This window comes from Mus caroli, unplaced genomic scaffold (genome assembly GCF_978045245.1).
Source record: "Mus caroli unplaced genomic scaffold, Mus_caroli_1 scaffold_15, whole genome shotgun sequence".
In the NCBI taxonomy this organism is placed as follows: domain Eukaryota; kingdom Metazoa; phylum Chordata; class Mammalia; order Rodentia; family Muridae; genus Mus; species Mus caroli.
The window spans coordinates 18,529,663-18,548,846 of record NW_028227270.1 but is presented as its reverse complement, the minus strand read 5'-3'; the positions used below and the strand labels follow the sequence as shown (position 1 = coordinate 18,548,846).

The 19,184-nt window shown below is 41.3% G+C and overlaps 1 protein-coding gene across 11 annotated transcripts in view; it reads right to left on the bottom strand.

The window, feature by feature from the left end:
• Nucleotides 1-19,184, bottom strand: part of Mast4 (microtubule associated serine/threonine kinase family member 4) — a 593,693-nt gene that overhangs the window by 100,494 nt on the left and 474,015 nt on the right. For all 11 annotated transcript variants that reach the window (XM_085830879.1, XM_029468311.2, XM_085830875.1 and 8 more), the window contains one exon: nt 14,916-15,004. In XM_085830879.1, the coding sequence (XP_085687005.1) occupies nt 14,916-15,004 (89 nt within the window). The remainder of the gene's footprint in view (nt 1-14,915; nt 15,005-19,184) is intronic.

The following is a 19,184-nucleotide window of genomic DNA, read 5'->3' as shown; positions in this document are numbered from 1 at the left end:
CCCAGCACTCGGGAGGCAGAAGCAGGTGGATTTCTGAGTTCGAGGCCAGCCTGGTCTACAAAGTGAGTTCCAGGACAGCCAGGGCTACACAGAGAAACCCTGTCTCGAAAAACCAAAAAAAAAAAAAAAAAATGTTTACAGGGTACACCTGGACACTTGCTTTACTAAAGTCATGAATTCAAAGGAAACAATATATTGTGAGTTCTTTAGAACTGGCTGTCCCAGAACTCACTATGTAAGTCAAGCTGGCCTCAAACCCAGAGATCTGCCCGCCTCTGTCTTCCGAGCGCTGGGAATAAAGATGTGCGCCACCAGGCCCAGCTTTCTTTTTAGTTTAGGTGTTGAGAGTGTCAATTGTCATCAGACCCTAAGATGCAAAAATCACCTCTTCAGTAAAGAATACAAAGCCAACGTGCATCAACGCTGAGAACAGAAAGTTGGTGCTGGATAAGTGTATAAAATACATTTCATACTGACAGTGTAAAAATTAAGAGGAGGCTACCTAGCTTCCCTTTCAAATGCCAGTTCTAACTGTGCATAAATTCATGAGATTGTATAGAGCGCTTGGCCCTGGGTAATTGTGGTGTGTAACGGTTATATTTATTTTTCAAGTGTTTTATTTAAAAATCATCTAAAACAAAACACTGAAGCTACAAAATGCATCTTTAGAAGGAATAATTTAAATAACATTAGAAAAATATAAACAATCCAATCACCTCATTTAATAAAAAAGCAAATTAAAGCTAAGTCTGAAAACAAGAGTGAACTGTTCAAAATCCAATTTATTGTGGGAAGACCATGGTATAAAGACATTAAAAATATTAGCATATCAGTTTTAAATCAAAGGGGAAAAAAAAGAAGCCTAGTCCATAAGTCTGAGGTCAGATGTTCACAGCAGCATCTAATTCCCAAACAGATGAAACACTTCAGAATGTCTATTCCCTAGAGAACACCCAGAATCCTTGGGTGTATTAGAGGACCTTAGAACAGGAGTTTTCTCTTCTCAAGCTAGTTTCCTGGTAGACACTTATGTTGGAGCTTGTCAGTCATACAGGGACCTGACAGTTTTACCCTGTTCATCTCTTGACTCCTCTTTTACACACCCTCCCCCGCCCCCAATCATTTATAAAATCATGCTGGAGGTTTTTTTTATACTTGTAACTACTATAAATTGATACTGCGGCGTGACAACAAACATAAAGTTGCCCGTTCCTTTTTGGAAAAGTGAAGCCTGCTATCTCCCCAGCTCATTTGCAATTCTTTGATAGAGACCCAGAAGACACACAAGGAGCTCTCCAGGGAATCCCAGCGCCTGAGGAGATCTAGGCTTTTCTCTGACTCCCTAGGGGGCATCCCCAGGGCACATTCCAGGGCTTTCCAGTGCAAAAGATAGAGACTTGGGGAACATGGTTCAGAGCTGGCTCCAACTCTAAGCAGCCCCAGAATACTTAGATGTACTGGATCTTGACTTTCTAGAACAGTTTTCACAGTGTATGTGTGTGTGTGTGTGTGTTCAGGCAAAATATTATTCTGAGTACAAAATGGGAAAGGTTGAGCTTCTCTGAGTAAAAACAAATGTTGGGTAAGAGAAAGACTCTCACAGAGGCATCCTGTCGCATCTACTGAGGTTCTGATCCATTGGGGCTACATTAAGGTTTTTTAAATGCCTTTAATTCCCAATCAGCTGGATACAGAGCAGGTGCACTAGCCAAAGGACCACCAAAGGCAGTAGAACAATGCAAAACCATCACCGACTCATGAGTGTCCCTGTCTCTATAAGCTCATGGAACCCACATCCCACCAGTGATGCAGACTCCAATGGATGGAGCTCCAATTCACTTCTGGTTCACATGTGGTTTCTGTGTCACAAACTCAAGCGGATCAAGGCTATCTTTCAAAGGCTTTGTAAAACCTCATTCTGTTGTGTTTCATAGCACGTTTACAGCTGTCAACTTTACACAGTGAGATGCAGGTGTGAGGGCAAGCTGTCTTACTCCCAGTGAGTAGACAAAGAGACCTTCAGGAGAACCTGTGTGATAGACTCAGGGTAGTGTTGCTGACACATGGAAGAGATGGATGAAGATGCAGTTTCCTTATCTCAGGTCTGCCATCTGTCACCTACATTCTTAAGTGCGTTGGCACTGGCTAGCAATCCTAGAGTAAGAGGTGATGTGGTAGTAGCCCACTTTAGTTACATGGCTGCTGGAGGTTTCTATGGGATGGTGTCATCCTCAGTGCCTGGGAGGAAGACAGCTCTGCAGCCTCCTGAACCACCTGTCATCTTTATTCCTCTTCCACCAGATGCTATGATGTCATTAGGCACCCAGTTCCTGAAAGTTTAGTGCAACCAGCTATTGTTTCCTTTACAGAGAACACACTTTGGAGGAGCACAGAGATGCATCAAGCTACTTTGGTGCCCCTATAACACATTCCTGATGCTTATTAAATGTCATCGGCATCAAGCCTTCAAGAGCATCTTCTTAGGACACAATTTCTAGCTTCTAGGGCCTGGAAAAATTCAGGATAATAATGACTTCCCCCAATATCATGAACAAGATAATAAAATATTATAAGTTTATGATTTTTCACTTTTTAAATTACATTTATACTCTATTTGGGGGTCGGGGAAGGACCACATGTCAGGGCACACGTGTGGAAGTCAGAGGACAAGCTAGCTGCAGGTCTTAAGAATCAAACTCAGGTTGTAAAGCTTGGCAGCAAGTGTGTTTACCCACTGACAGTGTGACAGTAGCACTTTAAATAACGCTGTCCCAGAGGAAGACAGCAAACTAGTTAACTGTTGATCATAAACATTTATGAACTATGCTACCCATCATAATGTTTCCTATAGGAACAGAAAATTCTGGGAAGAGTTGAACTGTTAGGGCACACTCATAAAATGGATTATTAAGGACATATAATAATATGGAAAAAATTCCAAAATAACAATATAGATAGATACAAAACTGTATCTATGATCTCAGACTTATATGTGTAATAAGTGTACATATATATAAATGTTATAAATAATAGGTGTATATATACAAATATATATACACAAATTATATATATGTGTATGTGTGTGTATATATATATACACACACAATATATATACAATATATTTGCCCCAAATGTTAAGTAGTTCATTTGAGTGGCAATTAAGATTTTTGATGAGTTTTCTACTCTATATATTTTCACAAGTTTTGTTAACTTTCTATAATGAGCATGAACGGGTTTTAGAAAGAGAAAATGGATTTCTTTTAAAAGTTCACTAAGCATACCTAAATAATTCAGGTATTTGTCAAGCAAAGGTTAAGTCTTCCTTCTGAGACTCTCCATCTTCCTTCACCTGCCTCCTCTCCAGTTGAAGGAAACCAAACCTGCTCCCAACTCCAGTGGAGAGGCGTGTCTGGCTCCTCCTGCCCATACTTGACCTCTAAACTACATATGGTTCCCACCTCTGGGCTGAGATACTTGAATGTTTCATCACCAGCTCTGTAATTACCCAGTGTTGCTCCTAACATAAAAGCGGAGACTTTGAAAAGCCTGCAATTTACATGGCTTTTGTGGAGTGGCATTCACATGCTGCTGTGGCCAACTCAAAAATCTGCATTAAAGCATCATTAAAGCTGGAATTGCAATTATACCAGAGTGAGTGAGTTCAAAGTCAGAGATGGCCGTGCTCTATATGACACTTAAATATGCCAGGGGAAGAAAAAGGTTTGTTAACACGTGTACTTGAATTTAAAGTACAGGCTTCCACACTTCTATGCTCAGTTAGTACAAGTATGGGCACTTTGTACAGAGCCTGCAGCCTTCTGAAAACAGGGTCAAGACCCTGCCCATGCCCCTCAACAAGTGGAGCCTTCACATCAAGTTCTTTGCCTTCTATGGACTTGATCTCTATGGGACAGTTAATCTGGATGTTGCCTAGTTGGCAGACTCTTATTGAAGATAGCCTGCATTTGCATACAGCTGCAGATTCCTGACTCAACATCTAGACTCAGATGAAGGGTAAGGTAGAAACCCAAGAGCCAAAGCCACCAAGTCACTCACTGTGACAGCTGCAAAGCTGTCTGTCTGCTCTGCAGCTATTGTGTCTGAAAATTATGAGGGTAAGACCATTCAGAAGGGGTTTTACGCACATCTTTTCTTTCGACAGGGAGCATTTTTTCATATAGAAGAAACGCAGCAGCCATGTCAGAAGGCGATTTCTCAAGACAAACTTACACATCAGAAGAGCTTATTTCCCCAAATTTGAATATCTGAACTTGCAGGGAGGGACTTAGAAGATATATTCAAACCTGTCATTTATATTATTTGATCTACTAAATTTAAGCCCAGGTCACTTACTAAGTCATTTTCATTTCCAATTGCAATATTTTACAAAATTTGAAATTAAAGACATATCTATCTCTTTTAAAATGAGTCCCAGGACAGCCAGAGCTACCGTGGCTAGCTAGATAGAGATAGATAGACAGACAGACAGACAGACAGACAGATAGATATCTTCCCCAGTCCCTCTGCCTTGTTAAACAAAACAACACAACAACAACAACAACAACCCCAGTAGATTACATTCCTAAAGCTAGCCACCAAGGTCTATTCCCTTATTTGCCCACGTCCTCCTTCTGAGGCTGGCTACCAAGGTCCAGCTGTCAAAGAATTGAAGTCTAGCAATCCAAAGCCCCCTTTGGCTCACTTAATTAACATGCCCAATTAAAATTAAACACCTCATCCTAACGTGGGTTCTCCCCTTTCCCTTCAGGAGCTGCCATTTTCCTATGTGCCACATCTGTCTCCTCTATCCAGGGGCGGTCCTTTGTCCTCTGGTGAAATGCCCTTCCCTCTCACACTTGTTTCCTTCCCCTTCTTTCCTCCGTCTCCTATTCCACACCCTCTGTCCTCCGTCTCCTATTCCACACCCTCTGTCCTTCTGGGGCAAATAAGTCTCCTTTGTGCTGAGAACTTGGTCTTGAAGATGCTGAGATGATGCTTTTCCTAATACTAAAAATTACCTTTAAAAAAAAAAATCTCTTATCTCTCTCCCTCCCTTCCTCCTCCCAGAACCAACCTGCCCCTGTGTGGTATGGTGTGTGGTATGGTATGGTGTAGTGTGTGTGGTGCAGTGTGTATATGTGTGGTGTGTGTGGGGTGTGTGTGTGTGTGTTGTGTGTGTGTGTGTGTGTTGTGTGGTGTGTGTGTGTGTGGTGTGTGTGTGTTGTGTGTGTGTGTGTGTGTGGTGCAGTGTGTATATGTGTGGTGTGTGTGTGTATAAGTGCTTGCCACAGTGTTTGTGTGTCGATTAGAGGACAGCTTTTGGTGAGTCAGTTCCCGTCTTCCTCCTTGTTGAGCAGGGTCTCTCCTGTCTGTCCCTGCATACTCCAGCTGACTTGAGCAGGAGCTTTGGGCCAGTTCTCGTTTGTGCCTCCTATCTTAATGTAGGATTTCTGGGATGACAAATGCTCACTGCTGTGGCATTTGCTTGTGAGGCAAGGGCTTTTACCTGCTAACCCCCCCCCCCAAACTGGGTATTTTGAGGCTCTAGCTTCTCAAGAATGCTACCCTAAGCTTGGGACCCTGATGCACATCTAAATCTAGTACCTAGAGGCTGAAGCGGGGGGACCACCCTGTGTTCAAAGCCAGCCTGTCTACATTGTGAGTCACCTTGGCCGATAATAGCTATACAATGAGACTTTGTCCCTACTACCCTGTCCCCCCAAACCCTTCCCAACTATAATTTATAGAATTTACAAAAATATACAGTTTCAGCTATCCTTAGTTAGGTGCCCTGTCTAACTTCTGTTTGGATTTGGGAAGTTGTAGCTAGGTATCACCTTAGCAACTAAATTATTAAAGCCTTTGAAAGGCAATAGGCCTTTTGACAAGGGTGAGAGGTTACACAGTGAACAAAGGAAAAGTTTGCTAAGACCTCTTTCAAAAGGTGTTCCAGGACAGCCAGAGCTACCCTATCTCAGACAGACAGACAGACAGACAGACAGATGGACAGACATATATATATATATATATATATATATATATATAGAGAGAGAGAGAGAGAGAGAGAGATAGATGATAGATAGACAGACAGATATATATATATATATATATATATATATATATATATATATATATATATAGAGAGAGAGAGAGTAATTAAGATAGGGTGCTACGTGGGGCTTGGTGTAGAATTCAACATCTGGGAAGACTCCTAGTTTGGGAGGAAGCCAAATTTCACCTTACATCAGGGAAATGCTGCATTTTAGTCTGAAGACTTCAAAGGTGCAAGCCTTTTTCTCTAAGCAGCTGTTTATCCAGCAAACATCTGGGAAGTGTTTGACTTGATCCCATCGTCTTCCCCTCATGCCTTTGCCTTCTTTTGGATTCTATATTGCTACGAGGTCCTTTCATTTCCTGCCTTTCAGACTCCCTGTGGCCGTCTGTCTCTCAGGATCTCTACCCAGGAGGCCCAGCACAGGTTCTGTTTTCCCATTTCAAACTCTCTCCTCTCTGTGATGTCTTGGCCTCTCAAGGTTTTACCCAGCATCTAAGAAAATGACTTCGAAGCCAATGCCCACGATGTAGACTCAGACTCTCAGATCTACAGAACACTTAGCTGTCTCACGGGCCTGCCAACTCCGTGTGCGCAAACCAAATGCTTTCTTATTACCTTCAGTCTGCTTCCCTCATTCCTTCAGCATGGGAACCACTTGTACACCTCTTCATACACCCAGCTAGGCATCTGGCAGCCATCTCTAATCAGCTGAGTCTCTCTTTCCCTACAGCCAATCTTTCACCAAGGACTGCCAGTTCTAAATTGAATGTGACTAAGACCCAAATGGGGTTTCAGCAGCTAAACCCTAAGCCTAAAGACAAGACATGGCTGATAAACACACGAGCGAGTTCATGTGTGCCAGTGCGTGTTCGAGCGAGAGCGCGAGCGCGCACGCACACACACACACACACACAGACATTAAAATTCTGATTAATGCCAGGTGTGGTGGCGCACACCTTTAATCCCAGCACTCAGGCGGATTTCTGAGTTCGAGGCTAGCCTGGTCTACAAAGTGAGTTCCAGGACAGCCAGAGCTACACAGAGAAACCCTGTCTCGAAAAACCAAAAAAAAAAAAAAAATTCTGATTAAAAAAAAAAAAAACATCAAGCATCACAAAGCAGAAAGAAGACGTCTTCTAGGAGAATGCAATCTCAAGTGGCTACCCAGAGGCTCGGGCTTAAAAGCACACGACCGACCAAGCGACTACTTCGGATGGCACAGAAGAACTGAAACCACAATTTAGCAGTCATCCTCATAGAGCTTTAATTTATAACTCAGGAGAGGATGGAAGCCCAAACAAATGGCATCATGGTTACATGACTCGTCTACTCAGATTAAGGGAATCTGAAAAATGTTAGCCATGAAATTAATTTCTTTAAGATTTACTTATTCTATATATGTGAGTACACTGTCGCTGTCTTCAGACACACCAGAAGAGGACATCCGATCCCATGACAGATGGTTGTGAGCCACCATGTGGTTGCTGGGAATTGAACTCAGGACCTCTGGAAGAGCAGTCAGTGCTCTTAACAGCTGAACCATCTCTCCAGCCCCCTAGTTATGAAATTATTACTAGGGGTAGACTGTACATAAGCATTGCAGCTTGCTCAAAGGACCCAAATGACTAACAAAGGTCACAGGGCAAGCGGGTCTGCCTAAAGAAATTAACAAGGAATAATGGTTTGGGTTTGTACACCCAACTAGTGAGTCGACACAAAGAAGTATCGAAACAGGGAAAACAGAGGCACTGACGTCAGTCCATCTGATTTTATCTTTTTTTTTTCCTTAAGCAGGAAGGGCAAGATATGTCATTGCTCAACCCAGCAAATGCCATTACACAAAGGCTAAGGATTAACAAAAGAAAACAAAACAAAAAAAAAAAAAACTTGAGGGCAGGACGGACTAGAAGGTGGCCTTTTCCACAAGCCAAGAGAAATGAATTTATGAAGAACTTGAAATAAAGAAGGGGTTCCCTGTAAAACAATACAACCTTCAGATCAGTACCAAATTCAGGAGTCTTTTGGGGGGACTTGCTGAATGTTTGTGAAGATTAAATGAGACCAAGGTCATCTGCTAATAGCTTAATTATGAGAAGTAACTGAGGCTGGGGAGAAGTACTAGAGGTTAAGAGCATTTGCTGCTATTAGACAGCCTGAATTTGTTCCCAGCACCCAAACTGTAACTCAGAAACATCTGTAACCCTTGATATGGAGGGTCTGACACACTCTTCTGGCCTCTTAGGGCATTAGGCATACACAAACATGCATTCAGGTACACGTGCATGTATTCAGGCAAATGCTTATACACTGAAATAAAAATAAATTGAAAAATTTAAAAGGAAGGAGAGCCAACTGGCTACAATTATATAATTTGCTTATTTTAACCAACATTAAGTGAAACTGTATAAGGAGGTACCCTGGGTTGGAGACTGGGTTTTATAATTTAATGGTGATGGATGAACATATAACAAATGCCTCTGGATGGTTGCAGGGATGGCTCAGTGGATTAAAGCATGCGCAGTGTGAGCCTGGCCATTTGAACTTGATGGCTGAAACCCACTCAAAGGGGTTTCCACTCAAACTCTAACACTCCTCTGATCTCCACAAACACACTATGGAATGAATGTACCCACAATCACACATAGCTAATATAAATGCAGAAATAAATATCCCTCTGGAATCAAAAATTAAATACAGATTTTTTTTTTAACGTGACTATATAGGGTACTAAGAAACTGTCTCCTTGGCATGGGCAATAATCAATTTACAGTGGCTCTGGGGGGAGAGTGTCTCATTCTGCCTATTCCCCAAATGCAAAGGAACACAGACACTTCAGGATTTGTCTTGGGCAAGCACTTCTATGCAGCCAAAGGAGGTCACTGAGTTGCTGAGTGAACACTTTAATAAGGATCTAGAAAGTAGGTTCAAACAGTTCAGTAAATAATATTTCATGCCTAGAAACCTGCAGCAGGCTTTTGAAGGAGCCCCCAAATAAAGGAAACAAAGGCACTGCTGGCCCCCAGGCTGCCCCTGCCCTCACTTTATCACCACTGGAACTTGAGGCACCTCCACCTTTACTGACCCAGTTGTCTTCCAGCCGACTATAACTTACAAGTAAAAGCCTCCCCTCCGTGTGCTGTATGGAAGCGATTAAGCACCAGGAACATCTGAGCAATAGCTGTGTGGACAGCCACCCCAGAAGGCTGGGTGACAGAGCAAGAACAATGTACCCGGGCCTGATTCACTCACAATCTCCCCGTCTTCCAGGGTTAGCCAATAAAGTTCAGGGAAGAGTCAGAAAACTCCTCTTGTGTTCAAAACTCACTCACTGCTTGGGAAAACCATCACCTTGCTCTGTAAGACTGGTAGTCTGAGACTATGTCAGGCACACAGAAAAGCAGTGAGTCTGAACTAGCGGAGGTAGGTGTGTGTGTGTGTGTGTGTGTGTTTGCGTGTGGATGGTGGTCCTTGGCTGTCATCATAGCATGTGAAAAGAGTTCTCCTCACCCTGTTTTAGAGCACTGCCTGCTCTTCCAGAGGTCCTAAGTTCTATTCCCAACAACCACATAGTAGCTCACAGCCATCTGTTATGGGATAGAATAGAATGCCCTCTTCTGGTGTGTCTGCTGTCAGCAACAGTGTACTCATGTGTAAATATAAAATAAATAAAAAGTCTTCAAAAAAGAAAGAAAGAAAGAAAGAAACATGCCACAATGTATTTATAACATGATGGAGACTTTGTCTTTGGAAACACTTGGTGGAGATAAACTTGGAAAGAGATAAACATTTATGTTTTCCTCCAAAAACTCTTTTAAAAGTGAATTAGAGTCACCAGCACATTCACTGATCCAAACTGAAGAAAACAAAGGAGTAAGTATTCTGGCTATTGGGACTAGAGCTGTCACCTCAATCCTTTAAAAGCTAGCGTCCTGGGTCTCTGTTACTTGCCTCCATCTAGTCTGAGGGTTAGTTAAGTGGCACTCTTGGAGTCCATGTGTTACATGTGTGAATTAAAATGTAAATGGAAGATAGGATGTATTAGGCTCCATTCCCTAGTTATCTAATCAGATGTGAATACAGGCTGGTACGACTCCTACGGGATTTTGCACTTGTAATTGAAGACCCACTTCAACTGACCTTAAAATACAGAGATTATCTGGATAGGCCCACTACAAGGAAAGAACTTTCTGTGACTGATGGAAAAGGAAGTCAGATCTGAAGCACGGCAATGACTGGGTGAGCCCTGACTGGCTTGACAGTAGAGAAGGGCACACTGAAGCCGAAAGCAACCCTGAAAGCAGCCCTGGGGACAGCAGTGGTCCAAATCTGCCTGCAACCTGTATGGGCTTGAAGTGGGCACTTCCCCAGACTCCAGGTCACAGCCCTGCCCAGCCAACGCCTTAATTTTGGTTTTACAATACCCTGAGCAAAGAACCTAAGTGAGCTAGCTTGTCCAGACATCTATCTCCACAAAACCACAAGATTAAGAAACACATCCTGTTCCGAACCAGTGAATTTTTGGTAATCTGTTACATGGCAGCAGAGAATGACTGTAGGCATTTTATTTCCTTTTTGATTTTAGTTTTAAAGCTTTTCTTTTCTTTTTTAATTATAAAGTAATAGATGCTCATCTCTCAACCTTCTTATCCCCTGCAAATAAACACTGCTCACAATTTTTCCTTTTCACAAATTCCTTATGAATATGCATGAATGCATAAGAGTGTCTACATGAGCGTGTATATACTAAAATGTGCACACAGATGAAATTATAACATGCAAATTCCTTATGAATATGCATGAACCCACAGGTGCGTATACATGAGCACATATACACTAAAATGTGCACATAGATGTAATTACAACATGTAATTTTTCTCACTTATTTGTGCATTTTCCCAGCACCCTACATAAAAGCCTACTATTTCCTTTATTACAACATCTGCTGGCTCATATACCTGATCCTATACAAGCCCATCGCTGAATGATAGGGTAAGTAAAAAACTAATAACAACTTACCTTCCTGCTTATTAATCATTGGCAATGCTAACATTTATAATGTCCTACTATCCTAAGGGAATATAAGGAAGAGATATTTCCATATATAGATTTATTGGGTCAAAGGGTAAATACATTTCACATTTTAAACAAAACTATAAGCCACTAACCTAACAGTTGTACTGAGCCACATCAGCATTTGCAGTGTGAAAATGGGCTGTTTGTCCCCATCTTTGGTGTCACCGGATTTAGCAAATGAAGTACTGTAGCCTACTCCAGGTAAAGGATACCACCTTACTCTCTTGGCTCAAGTGGTTCCAGGTTGGCAATCATGTTACACGTCAAAATTTTTGAGGGCTCCCTCCCCCATGATAGGCCATTTACACCATTTTCTATTAGCCTACTCATCCCTCGATACCCATCTACGCCAGCCCTTTGTACATTAAAGTCATCAGGTGGGCAATTACTCATGGTCTAATAGATAATCCACACTTGGATTTCTTTTCACTTTTCTCATTACACAGAAATTTTCATGTCAGGAAATATATCCCAGTATCTTCCACTGGGAATTCTGAATGAACTTTAATGCTTTGAATCTTCCTGGAACTGGAAGCCTGGCATCTTTTACTTTTTTTATTTTGTTTTTAAACGGCTGTCCTGTTCTATGTTCTCTCAGGAACCTCTGGCTCCTCAAAACATCCTGTGAATATCTCTCTCCTGACACAACCAATTAGTGAAGACAGTCAGCACTGGATGCATATATAAGACTCATATGCCAGTGGTCAGCTCACACTCTGCTCCCTTAGAAAAACAAAGTGGGTGTGGCTCTGGATGATAGGCTAATAGGACCTGTAGGTGTGGCTCTGGATGATAGGCTAATAGGATCTGTGGGTGTGGCTCTGGATGATAGGCTAATAGGACCTGTGGGTGTGGCTCTGGATGATAGGCTAATAGAACCTAAGAGATGGCAGCTTTTCTATCTGTTGTTTTCATGGTGACATCTGATCAGCCTCACTAAGAACCCTGGATCAAACACAGGCAGCAAGAGAGAAGAGGTAAGCAGAGGGAGGCAACAAGGCACACACGAGCAAGATACCAGGATGGATTGGCCTTCTATTCATTTACATCACCTTCCTATTCACTATACAGAAACAGGGATCTGGCAGATTGCAATTAATGCCACTTCTCCCAGAAAAATGTCTACTCCTCTGAGTAACAACCTGTTGGCTCAGTAACGAAGAAAAGCACTCAGACCCTGAACAACACACCGCTCCTTGCTCAAAGCCCTCCCATTACATCCTAAAACCAATGTGGATTTAAAAAAGAAGAAGAAAAAAAAATCATGCTAAGGCAATACAGAGGGGAAAAAACAATTAAAGGATCATTAAAGCCTTAACCACATACTCTCTCCTTTCAGTACTAGCGCTAAAGAAAATCAAAGCAATAAAAGCCCAATCAACAGACACATAAATGTTGGGAAATGGGCATCAAACACCACAAAGAGGAGGAAGGTCACATACTTAAAATCACTGCTGAGTTATACTTAAGAAACAGAATCTATCATTCACTTAGCACCTAGTAAGACTGCTAGGCCCTGGGGTAGATGCCAGAAGAATTGAGCAGTTTAATACACACAATTCCAGGCCCCACGGAGTCTGTTCTTATGTGACTCTCTGTAGGCTTCAACTATCATGACAATCACATAACAAAAAAATGTTAAATCCAGCTGGGTGTGGTAGCACACACTATTAATTCCTGTACTCTGGAGATAGAGCAGGTAGACTTCTGTGAGTTCAAGGATAGCCTGGTCCACAGAGCAAGTTCTAGGCCAGCCAGGGCTATATAGTAAGATCTTGTCTCCAAAATCACAATTATAAACAGTAATAATTTAAATAATTGCATATTTACTCATTACATATCTTTGGAACTATGTAAAATTACCAACAACTTCACTCCCTTTCTTCTTATATGTGTCCCTCACACATCTCTAAGTTAACTATCATAAAACTGGTTCTTAAAACTATCTTCTTCCCTCTAAATGGAGTCACCAAATAACGGGGGGAGAAAAACCTCCAACTAAACATCTCTCACTATCAGGTAAAACCTTCAGCTCCAAATGGGATTTCTTCATCACACGCATCCCCTCAGAGTTCAGAGAATGATGTGGAAGAGGAGGTGGAGAGGCTGTAAGAGCCAGAAGGGATGGATTACACCACAGAAACAGACACAACACTGTGGCATATAGAAACTCATAAAGATTGTGGCTGCATGCACAAGGTCTGCACAGGTCTAAGACAGCTGAAGTCTCAGCACTAAGAGACACTTGCTCCCACCCCTAACCAACAAACTATCTCAAGTTGACATTTACTTACAAAGGAAAAGTGAGTTTTTCTAATGAAGTCTCCCTGGGCAGGCCCCATGCTTGGCAGTAGATGGCTAACACAAAACTTTGTTTGGTCATTTTTTTAAACCTTACTAGTCTTTTGTTTATATACTACAGTTGCTGATTTTGTGTCTTTATGCAGTGTGTGTGTGTGTGTGTGTGTGTGTGTGTGCACATATATGTAACTCTTGATATTTTTTCTTTGGTTTCTTACTTGGTTTTGTTTATTGTTTATTCTGGTTCAATTGTTTCTTTACCTGCATATTTGAGAGAGAGAAAGAGTGTGAGAGAGGGAGAGTAAGAGGGTGGGGGAGGTATGGAATTGAAAGGGTGGGGAGGATCTGGGAGGAGATAAAGAAATTACTGTATGAAAAAAATGTATTTTCAATTAAAAAATATATCTTATTTATCCCATCTCTCATTACAAGCTTACATACATATGTGCATGTATAAACATATCGGATAAAATTATTACATAATATATAACATATACATGTCATATACATACACACACACATATATATATATCTTTTAGTTCTAGTAATAATTAAGGAAAATGTCATACATATGTGGCGTGTGTGTGTGTGTGTGTGTGTGTGTGTGTGTTTATAAGTGGGACAATACTTATAGCACCACATTAATTTCATGTGAATGGTTGAATGGCTAAGCAACATTCTTTTGCAATTTGCCTTTGTTGCCCAATACTCTATCTGAGTTTCATTCATGCAGACATGTGCAGGGCTAGCTAGTTAATTTGTTTTCTCTGTGTGACTGGATCATAGTTCATCTATTTATTTCCCAACTGATTAAACTTTAGGCTGCTTGAAACACTGAGCAATGATGAAGGGTGTCACGGCTGGAGTTTAACTCCCTCCTTTTGTAACATGCCCCTTCTCCAGAGCTATCTCTGGAGGAGACCTTTTTACTATATCATGATTTTCTTCTACCTTTTCACTGAGTCACCATTAAAGTTGTTTTTAATTTTTACATTTATTTATTTAGTGTGTATGTGCATGCTTGTGTATGGGTGCAACTTAGTATTTGTTGGGGGTCAGAGGACAAACAGTGACAATCATGTCTTTCCGACCATGTGTGCTACAGGCAGGGGTTGAGCCTGGGTATCAGGCACTGCTGCTGGCCACAGACCCTTTGACACCTTTTAGTTTTGGCAATCATTAAGGTAAAAAATGTCATTCCAGAGCATCATCTTCTACCCATTTTGCACTGCAAATACCTCTGTAGCCACGGACTGCCTGCTAGACACTTTTCTTCTTCATATTGCCAAAGATGCTTCTAATGGACAAATAGGTCTGACTGTGTAACAAAATTTAGCAACAGAGGAAAAAAATTAATTACAAGAGAGAACAACTTAGTAGTAACATAATAGGAAAACCAAGGCAGGTATAGAAGACACATGTAGGTCTCAAAAGGTCTAGATTGCTTTTAAAAGACAACAAAAGAAACAAGACAGTCGTCAGTTACCTGCATGAGCAGAGAGAGGTGAGTGTGGTCTAGGCAGTGCTGGAGACTGGCCATTGCCTATCAAACTCTTCCGGTTGCTTGTTCGGCAACTGCCAAAAGGAAAGAAAAACCAGGTGAAGAAACCACCACTACTATTTGAGCATGTTCAAAGCTGACACAGACAAGGAGGCACAGCCTCCACGCCCTCTTCACGCTGCTGCTCACAGCACAGAGAACAGTTGTGTGTTCACTAACATGGGATTGAAACCTATCCCCTGAATGTGAGAAGCCATAATGTATTCGTACAGCATAGTACCATCAATATTCCTCACCACCGCAGAGCTATAATCAAACGTCTCCTCTCAGCTCGTGTCTGCATCTACAAGGATGTGACATGCCATACACGCAAGTGATAAATTAAGGATTCAGATTAGCAAACCACAGGTAGAATCCTTGTCGACATGAAATTTCTAATAGGGAGTCATATGCAACGAAGCGGAATGGCATTCATCTTACAATGATGCACTAATTAAAATTCTAATTATTTAGACAAATTTCATATTTGTGCCTTTTGTCAATAAAACAGTCGATGCCTGAGATAAATGCAGCTTGCTGCTCGCTCATTTTTCATCTTGTGTGCTACATTTAAATTCCTCATTAAAGAACATGTTAGGAAACAGCAAAATAGATTCCAGTGTTTTAAGACAGCAATGACGGCATCTTCTAGTTTGCTATTGGCTATATCTTGAATATCCGGTAAATGGGTTCATATAGACAGCTACAAGGTACCTACTTTTTCCAGTTTCTGCTGGTAGGGGGTTATCAGATAAATTTTAAGATAGCATGCACAAGCATCAAAAAGACTAGAGAAAAAACAAACCCCAGTGATGGAGAGATACATGTTTCCTCACGTTTGTTTGTCTTCTTTAATACACATTAGTCATTTATTCTCCTGGATCAGTGCAATACCCAGAAAGAGTAATGAATTCAAGGTTCCATCCCAGCCTCACCAACAAGTGTTCCTGGCACCGAGTCTACACGGAAGCCACTTTCCATTTTGTCAGACTTGACTGTGATTAGCAGACTCTTAATTCACAAGAGGCCCCTGTGCAGCCAGTTTCCTGAAAGCACCTGTATGAGATGTAGGATTTGATATTTCGGGGTTTGTATATAACATCTTCAACTGGGTCTGGTGAGGATGCAAATGACATCTCGGTCACCCAGAACACTAAAGCAGAAGGATCACAAATATAAGTCCAGTCCGGAGTCCAGAGCAAGTTCAAGGCTGGCATACGTGACATAGTGAGACCTGTCTTTCAAATTTTTAAAAAAACTACAAAACGGGCTCTGGAAATAGTTGAAGAATTGAGCGCATGTCTAGCGTGTAAGAGAAGCCTAGGCGCAAATCCGCAGCAATAGAAAAATAGAATAGACAATTTGAAAGGGCTATTCCTAATCTTCAAAGAACACATTTCAATCCTATACCAATTTCTCTCAGCAACACCGACTGGGGAGTCAGTTCGCTTGCTGTTTGCTGCGTGTTATCATTGCCAACAATCCCATACTTAGCATTTCTTAAGGTCAGGCTGCATGGGTTTCTTTTCCTTGTTGCAGCAATCAACATCCCCTCACATTATCTGTGAGTTTAATTAACATCGTGTTTACTTAGCCTTAAAGAAGCTGTTGAATAATGATAGGCCCCTGATAGTTAATTAGGAAGGTAGTCTGCGATATATTATCAGTTCATCTATCAAGAACTCTATTCTCAAGCTATTAAATTCATAATCATTAAGTCTGATAGTCTGATTGTTTTAAAAAGATACTACAGAACACATTTAGTGTTAATTCAAATTAATGCCTCCTCTCACTTCAGGAAGGGACCATTAAATATACTAATCTGTCAGTGTTCATCAAAGAAATTAGAAATGATAAATTCATATCCTGGAAATTTCAGAAAACTTTCCTGGGCAAATCAACTAAAATTCAACTAGTTATTACAAAAATAGGCATTGAAAATTTTACATTTAATATGGAATCTATGTAATTCATAAAGAATTCCTCAACACAGTTAATTATTAGTGTTCTTATATATAAATAAGATGAATGAGAAATGTGTGCCAACACAATCAGTAACCCAGTAAATATATAATTTATGGATGCCAATATTAATTATTATCATCACATATTAATGTGACTTCCCTAAAACTAAAATTAAGAAGGGCTATTTCTTTTTTGGGGGGTGGGGGTTTAGATAAGTTTATTCAAGAGGTTTTGCTCTGAACCAAGGCTCCTAAGCCAGTGCCTCTTTTTTTTTTTTCCATTTTTTATTAGATATTTTCTTCATTTACAAGAAGGGCTATTTCTTAAATAAAATTTAAAAACAAATTTTTCTAAGAATCCTATAGACTGCTTAGTCTACATGTATTATATAATAGTATATTACTATTATAGCAAGTCAAAGAGTGGAACAATAAAATAAAAAGCCCTTACAACTACATCAGTTATTTAAAGTCTATCAGCAAGCAGTGAAAGGGTGAGTTAATCTTTAAAAAGAAACATGTAAGTAAAACCTGAAAGTAGGTTTTTATTGAAATAATGAGAGGAGGCTGGAGAAATGGTTCAGCAGTTAAGAGAAATGGCTGCTCCTCCTGAGGTCCTGGGTTCAATTCCCAACAACCACGTGGTGGCTCACAACCATCTGTAATGGGATCGGATGCCCTCTTCCGGAATGTCAATGACAGCATACTCGTTTTTAAAAAAGATAGGAAGAAGGAGAGGTCTCTCTCCTCTATCACACAAAAGGTGATCTAAGGATCCTCCACAACCTTTGACACTGTCCAAGGAAGCTGGGGATATTATTAAAATTGTGACACGCTATGAACTTTTAAAACTCAATAATCCAAGGGGAAGCCTTTAAACATAAGCTGTTCTGATGTGGTAAAACAGAGTTGAGGAAATACAGGTCACAGCAGAGTCCTGTGTGTACACTGATAAATCTCTATAGTTAGGACATAGGATTTTGACCTCACGATGAACTTACTGCTAAGATTCTTAAAGGCAAAGGGACACTTGATCGTATACTGAATCCTAAAATACATGGAGCATAGGTGTGCTTGTCCCCCCATCTTTACACACACACACACACACACACACACACACACTCACTTTGCTCCTTCCCTTTCATCAGTGTGACTAAGTTTTTCTGGCAGTCTTCCATGGGAAAACCAGGCATTTCCTACCAAGCAGTAACGCTACATCTCTTCAGTATAAATCTCTCATAATTCATCCTAATCCCAGCAGTGCACCTTGTTAAATGCCCTTTCTAGTTTGGCTCCTCAGGCACACAGGTCAGAAAAGAAACTGAAGAGGCTGTCTGGCGCTCACACTTCATCTATTCCAACATGAAAGGCACTATTCCTCCCTGACTCTGCAAGATAAAGCCCTCTCCTCACCATACCCAAACTCCTAATAGTCTAGCCAGTGTTCACACCTCCAGAGTACCTCCACCATAGATCTCCAGTGGAAGCGACCCAAGAGAAAACGTACCCTTCCAGTACATAGTATGCTCTGCTTGCCCTACAGGACTTGTGTCTAGTCACACACTAGGACACTGGGATTTCTTCCTTGTAAAGCTAGAATTTAGCAAGAAGACAGCTGCCTACCACTTGACACAAAGGAGGCAGAGATAAACAATGGATTAGGACAAGGGTGATGATCCCCAGTAAACACTCTTATTACTCATCCCCTGGTTCCTCCCTGGAAAGATCCACCCAGGCACAAAGACAGGCACAGTCAGGGAACAGAAAGAAGGCTTTCTCTCTCTTTAGTCTCTCCTCTCTGTCTCTCTGTCTCTGTCTCTCTCTCTCTCTCTCACACACACACACACACACACACACACACACACTCATGCACACAAACTCACACCTGCATACACACATACCCACACATACATGGCACAGGCAGTACACTTTGCCCACTACAGACCTGGTACCTGGGAGGGACAGGATGGTGGAATGATGATGACATCACTCTTGAGTGAGCTGGCCAGACTGGCCACTAAACACAAGGAAGACAGAATCTTTGAGTAAGAAAGGGTGTGATCTTCTGGATAGTAGTTGAGGGCAAACCTCAGAGTGATGGGAGGCCAATATAAAGGAGCTCTGTGATTGGCTGCATGATTTTTGTCCTGGCATTTGACATGAAGATTGAACAGATTGTCCCTAAGTCCATTGCCACCACCAAGAATCTTCACAAAGTTTGTGGCACCTTAGTGGTGGCTAGAGGGCCTTC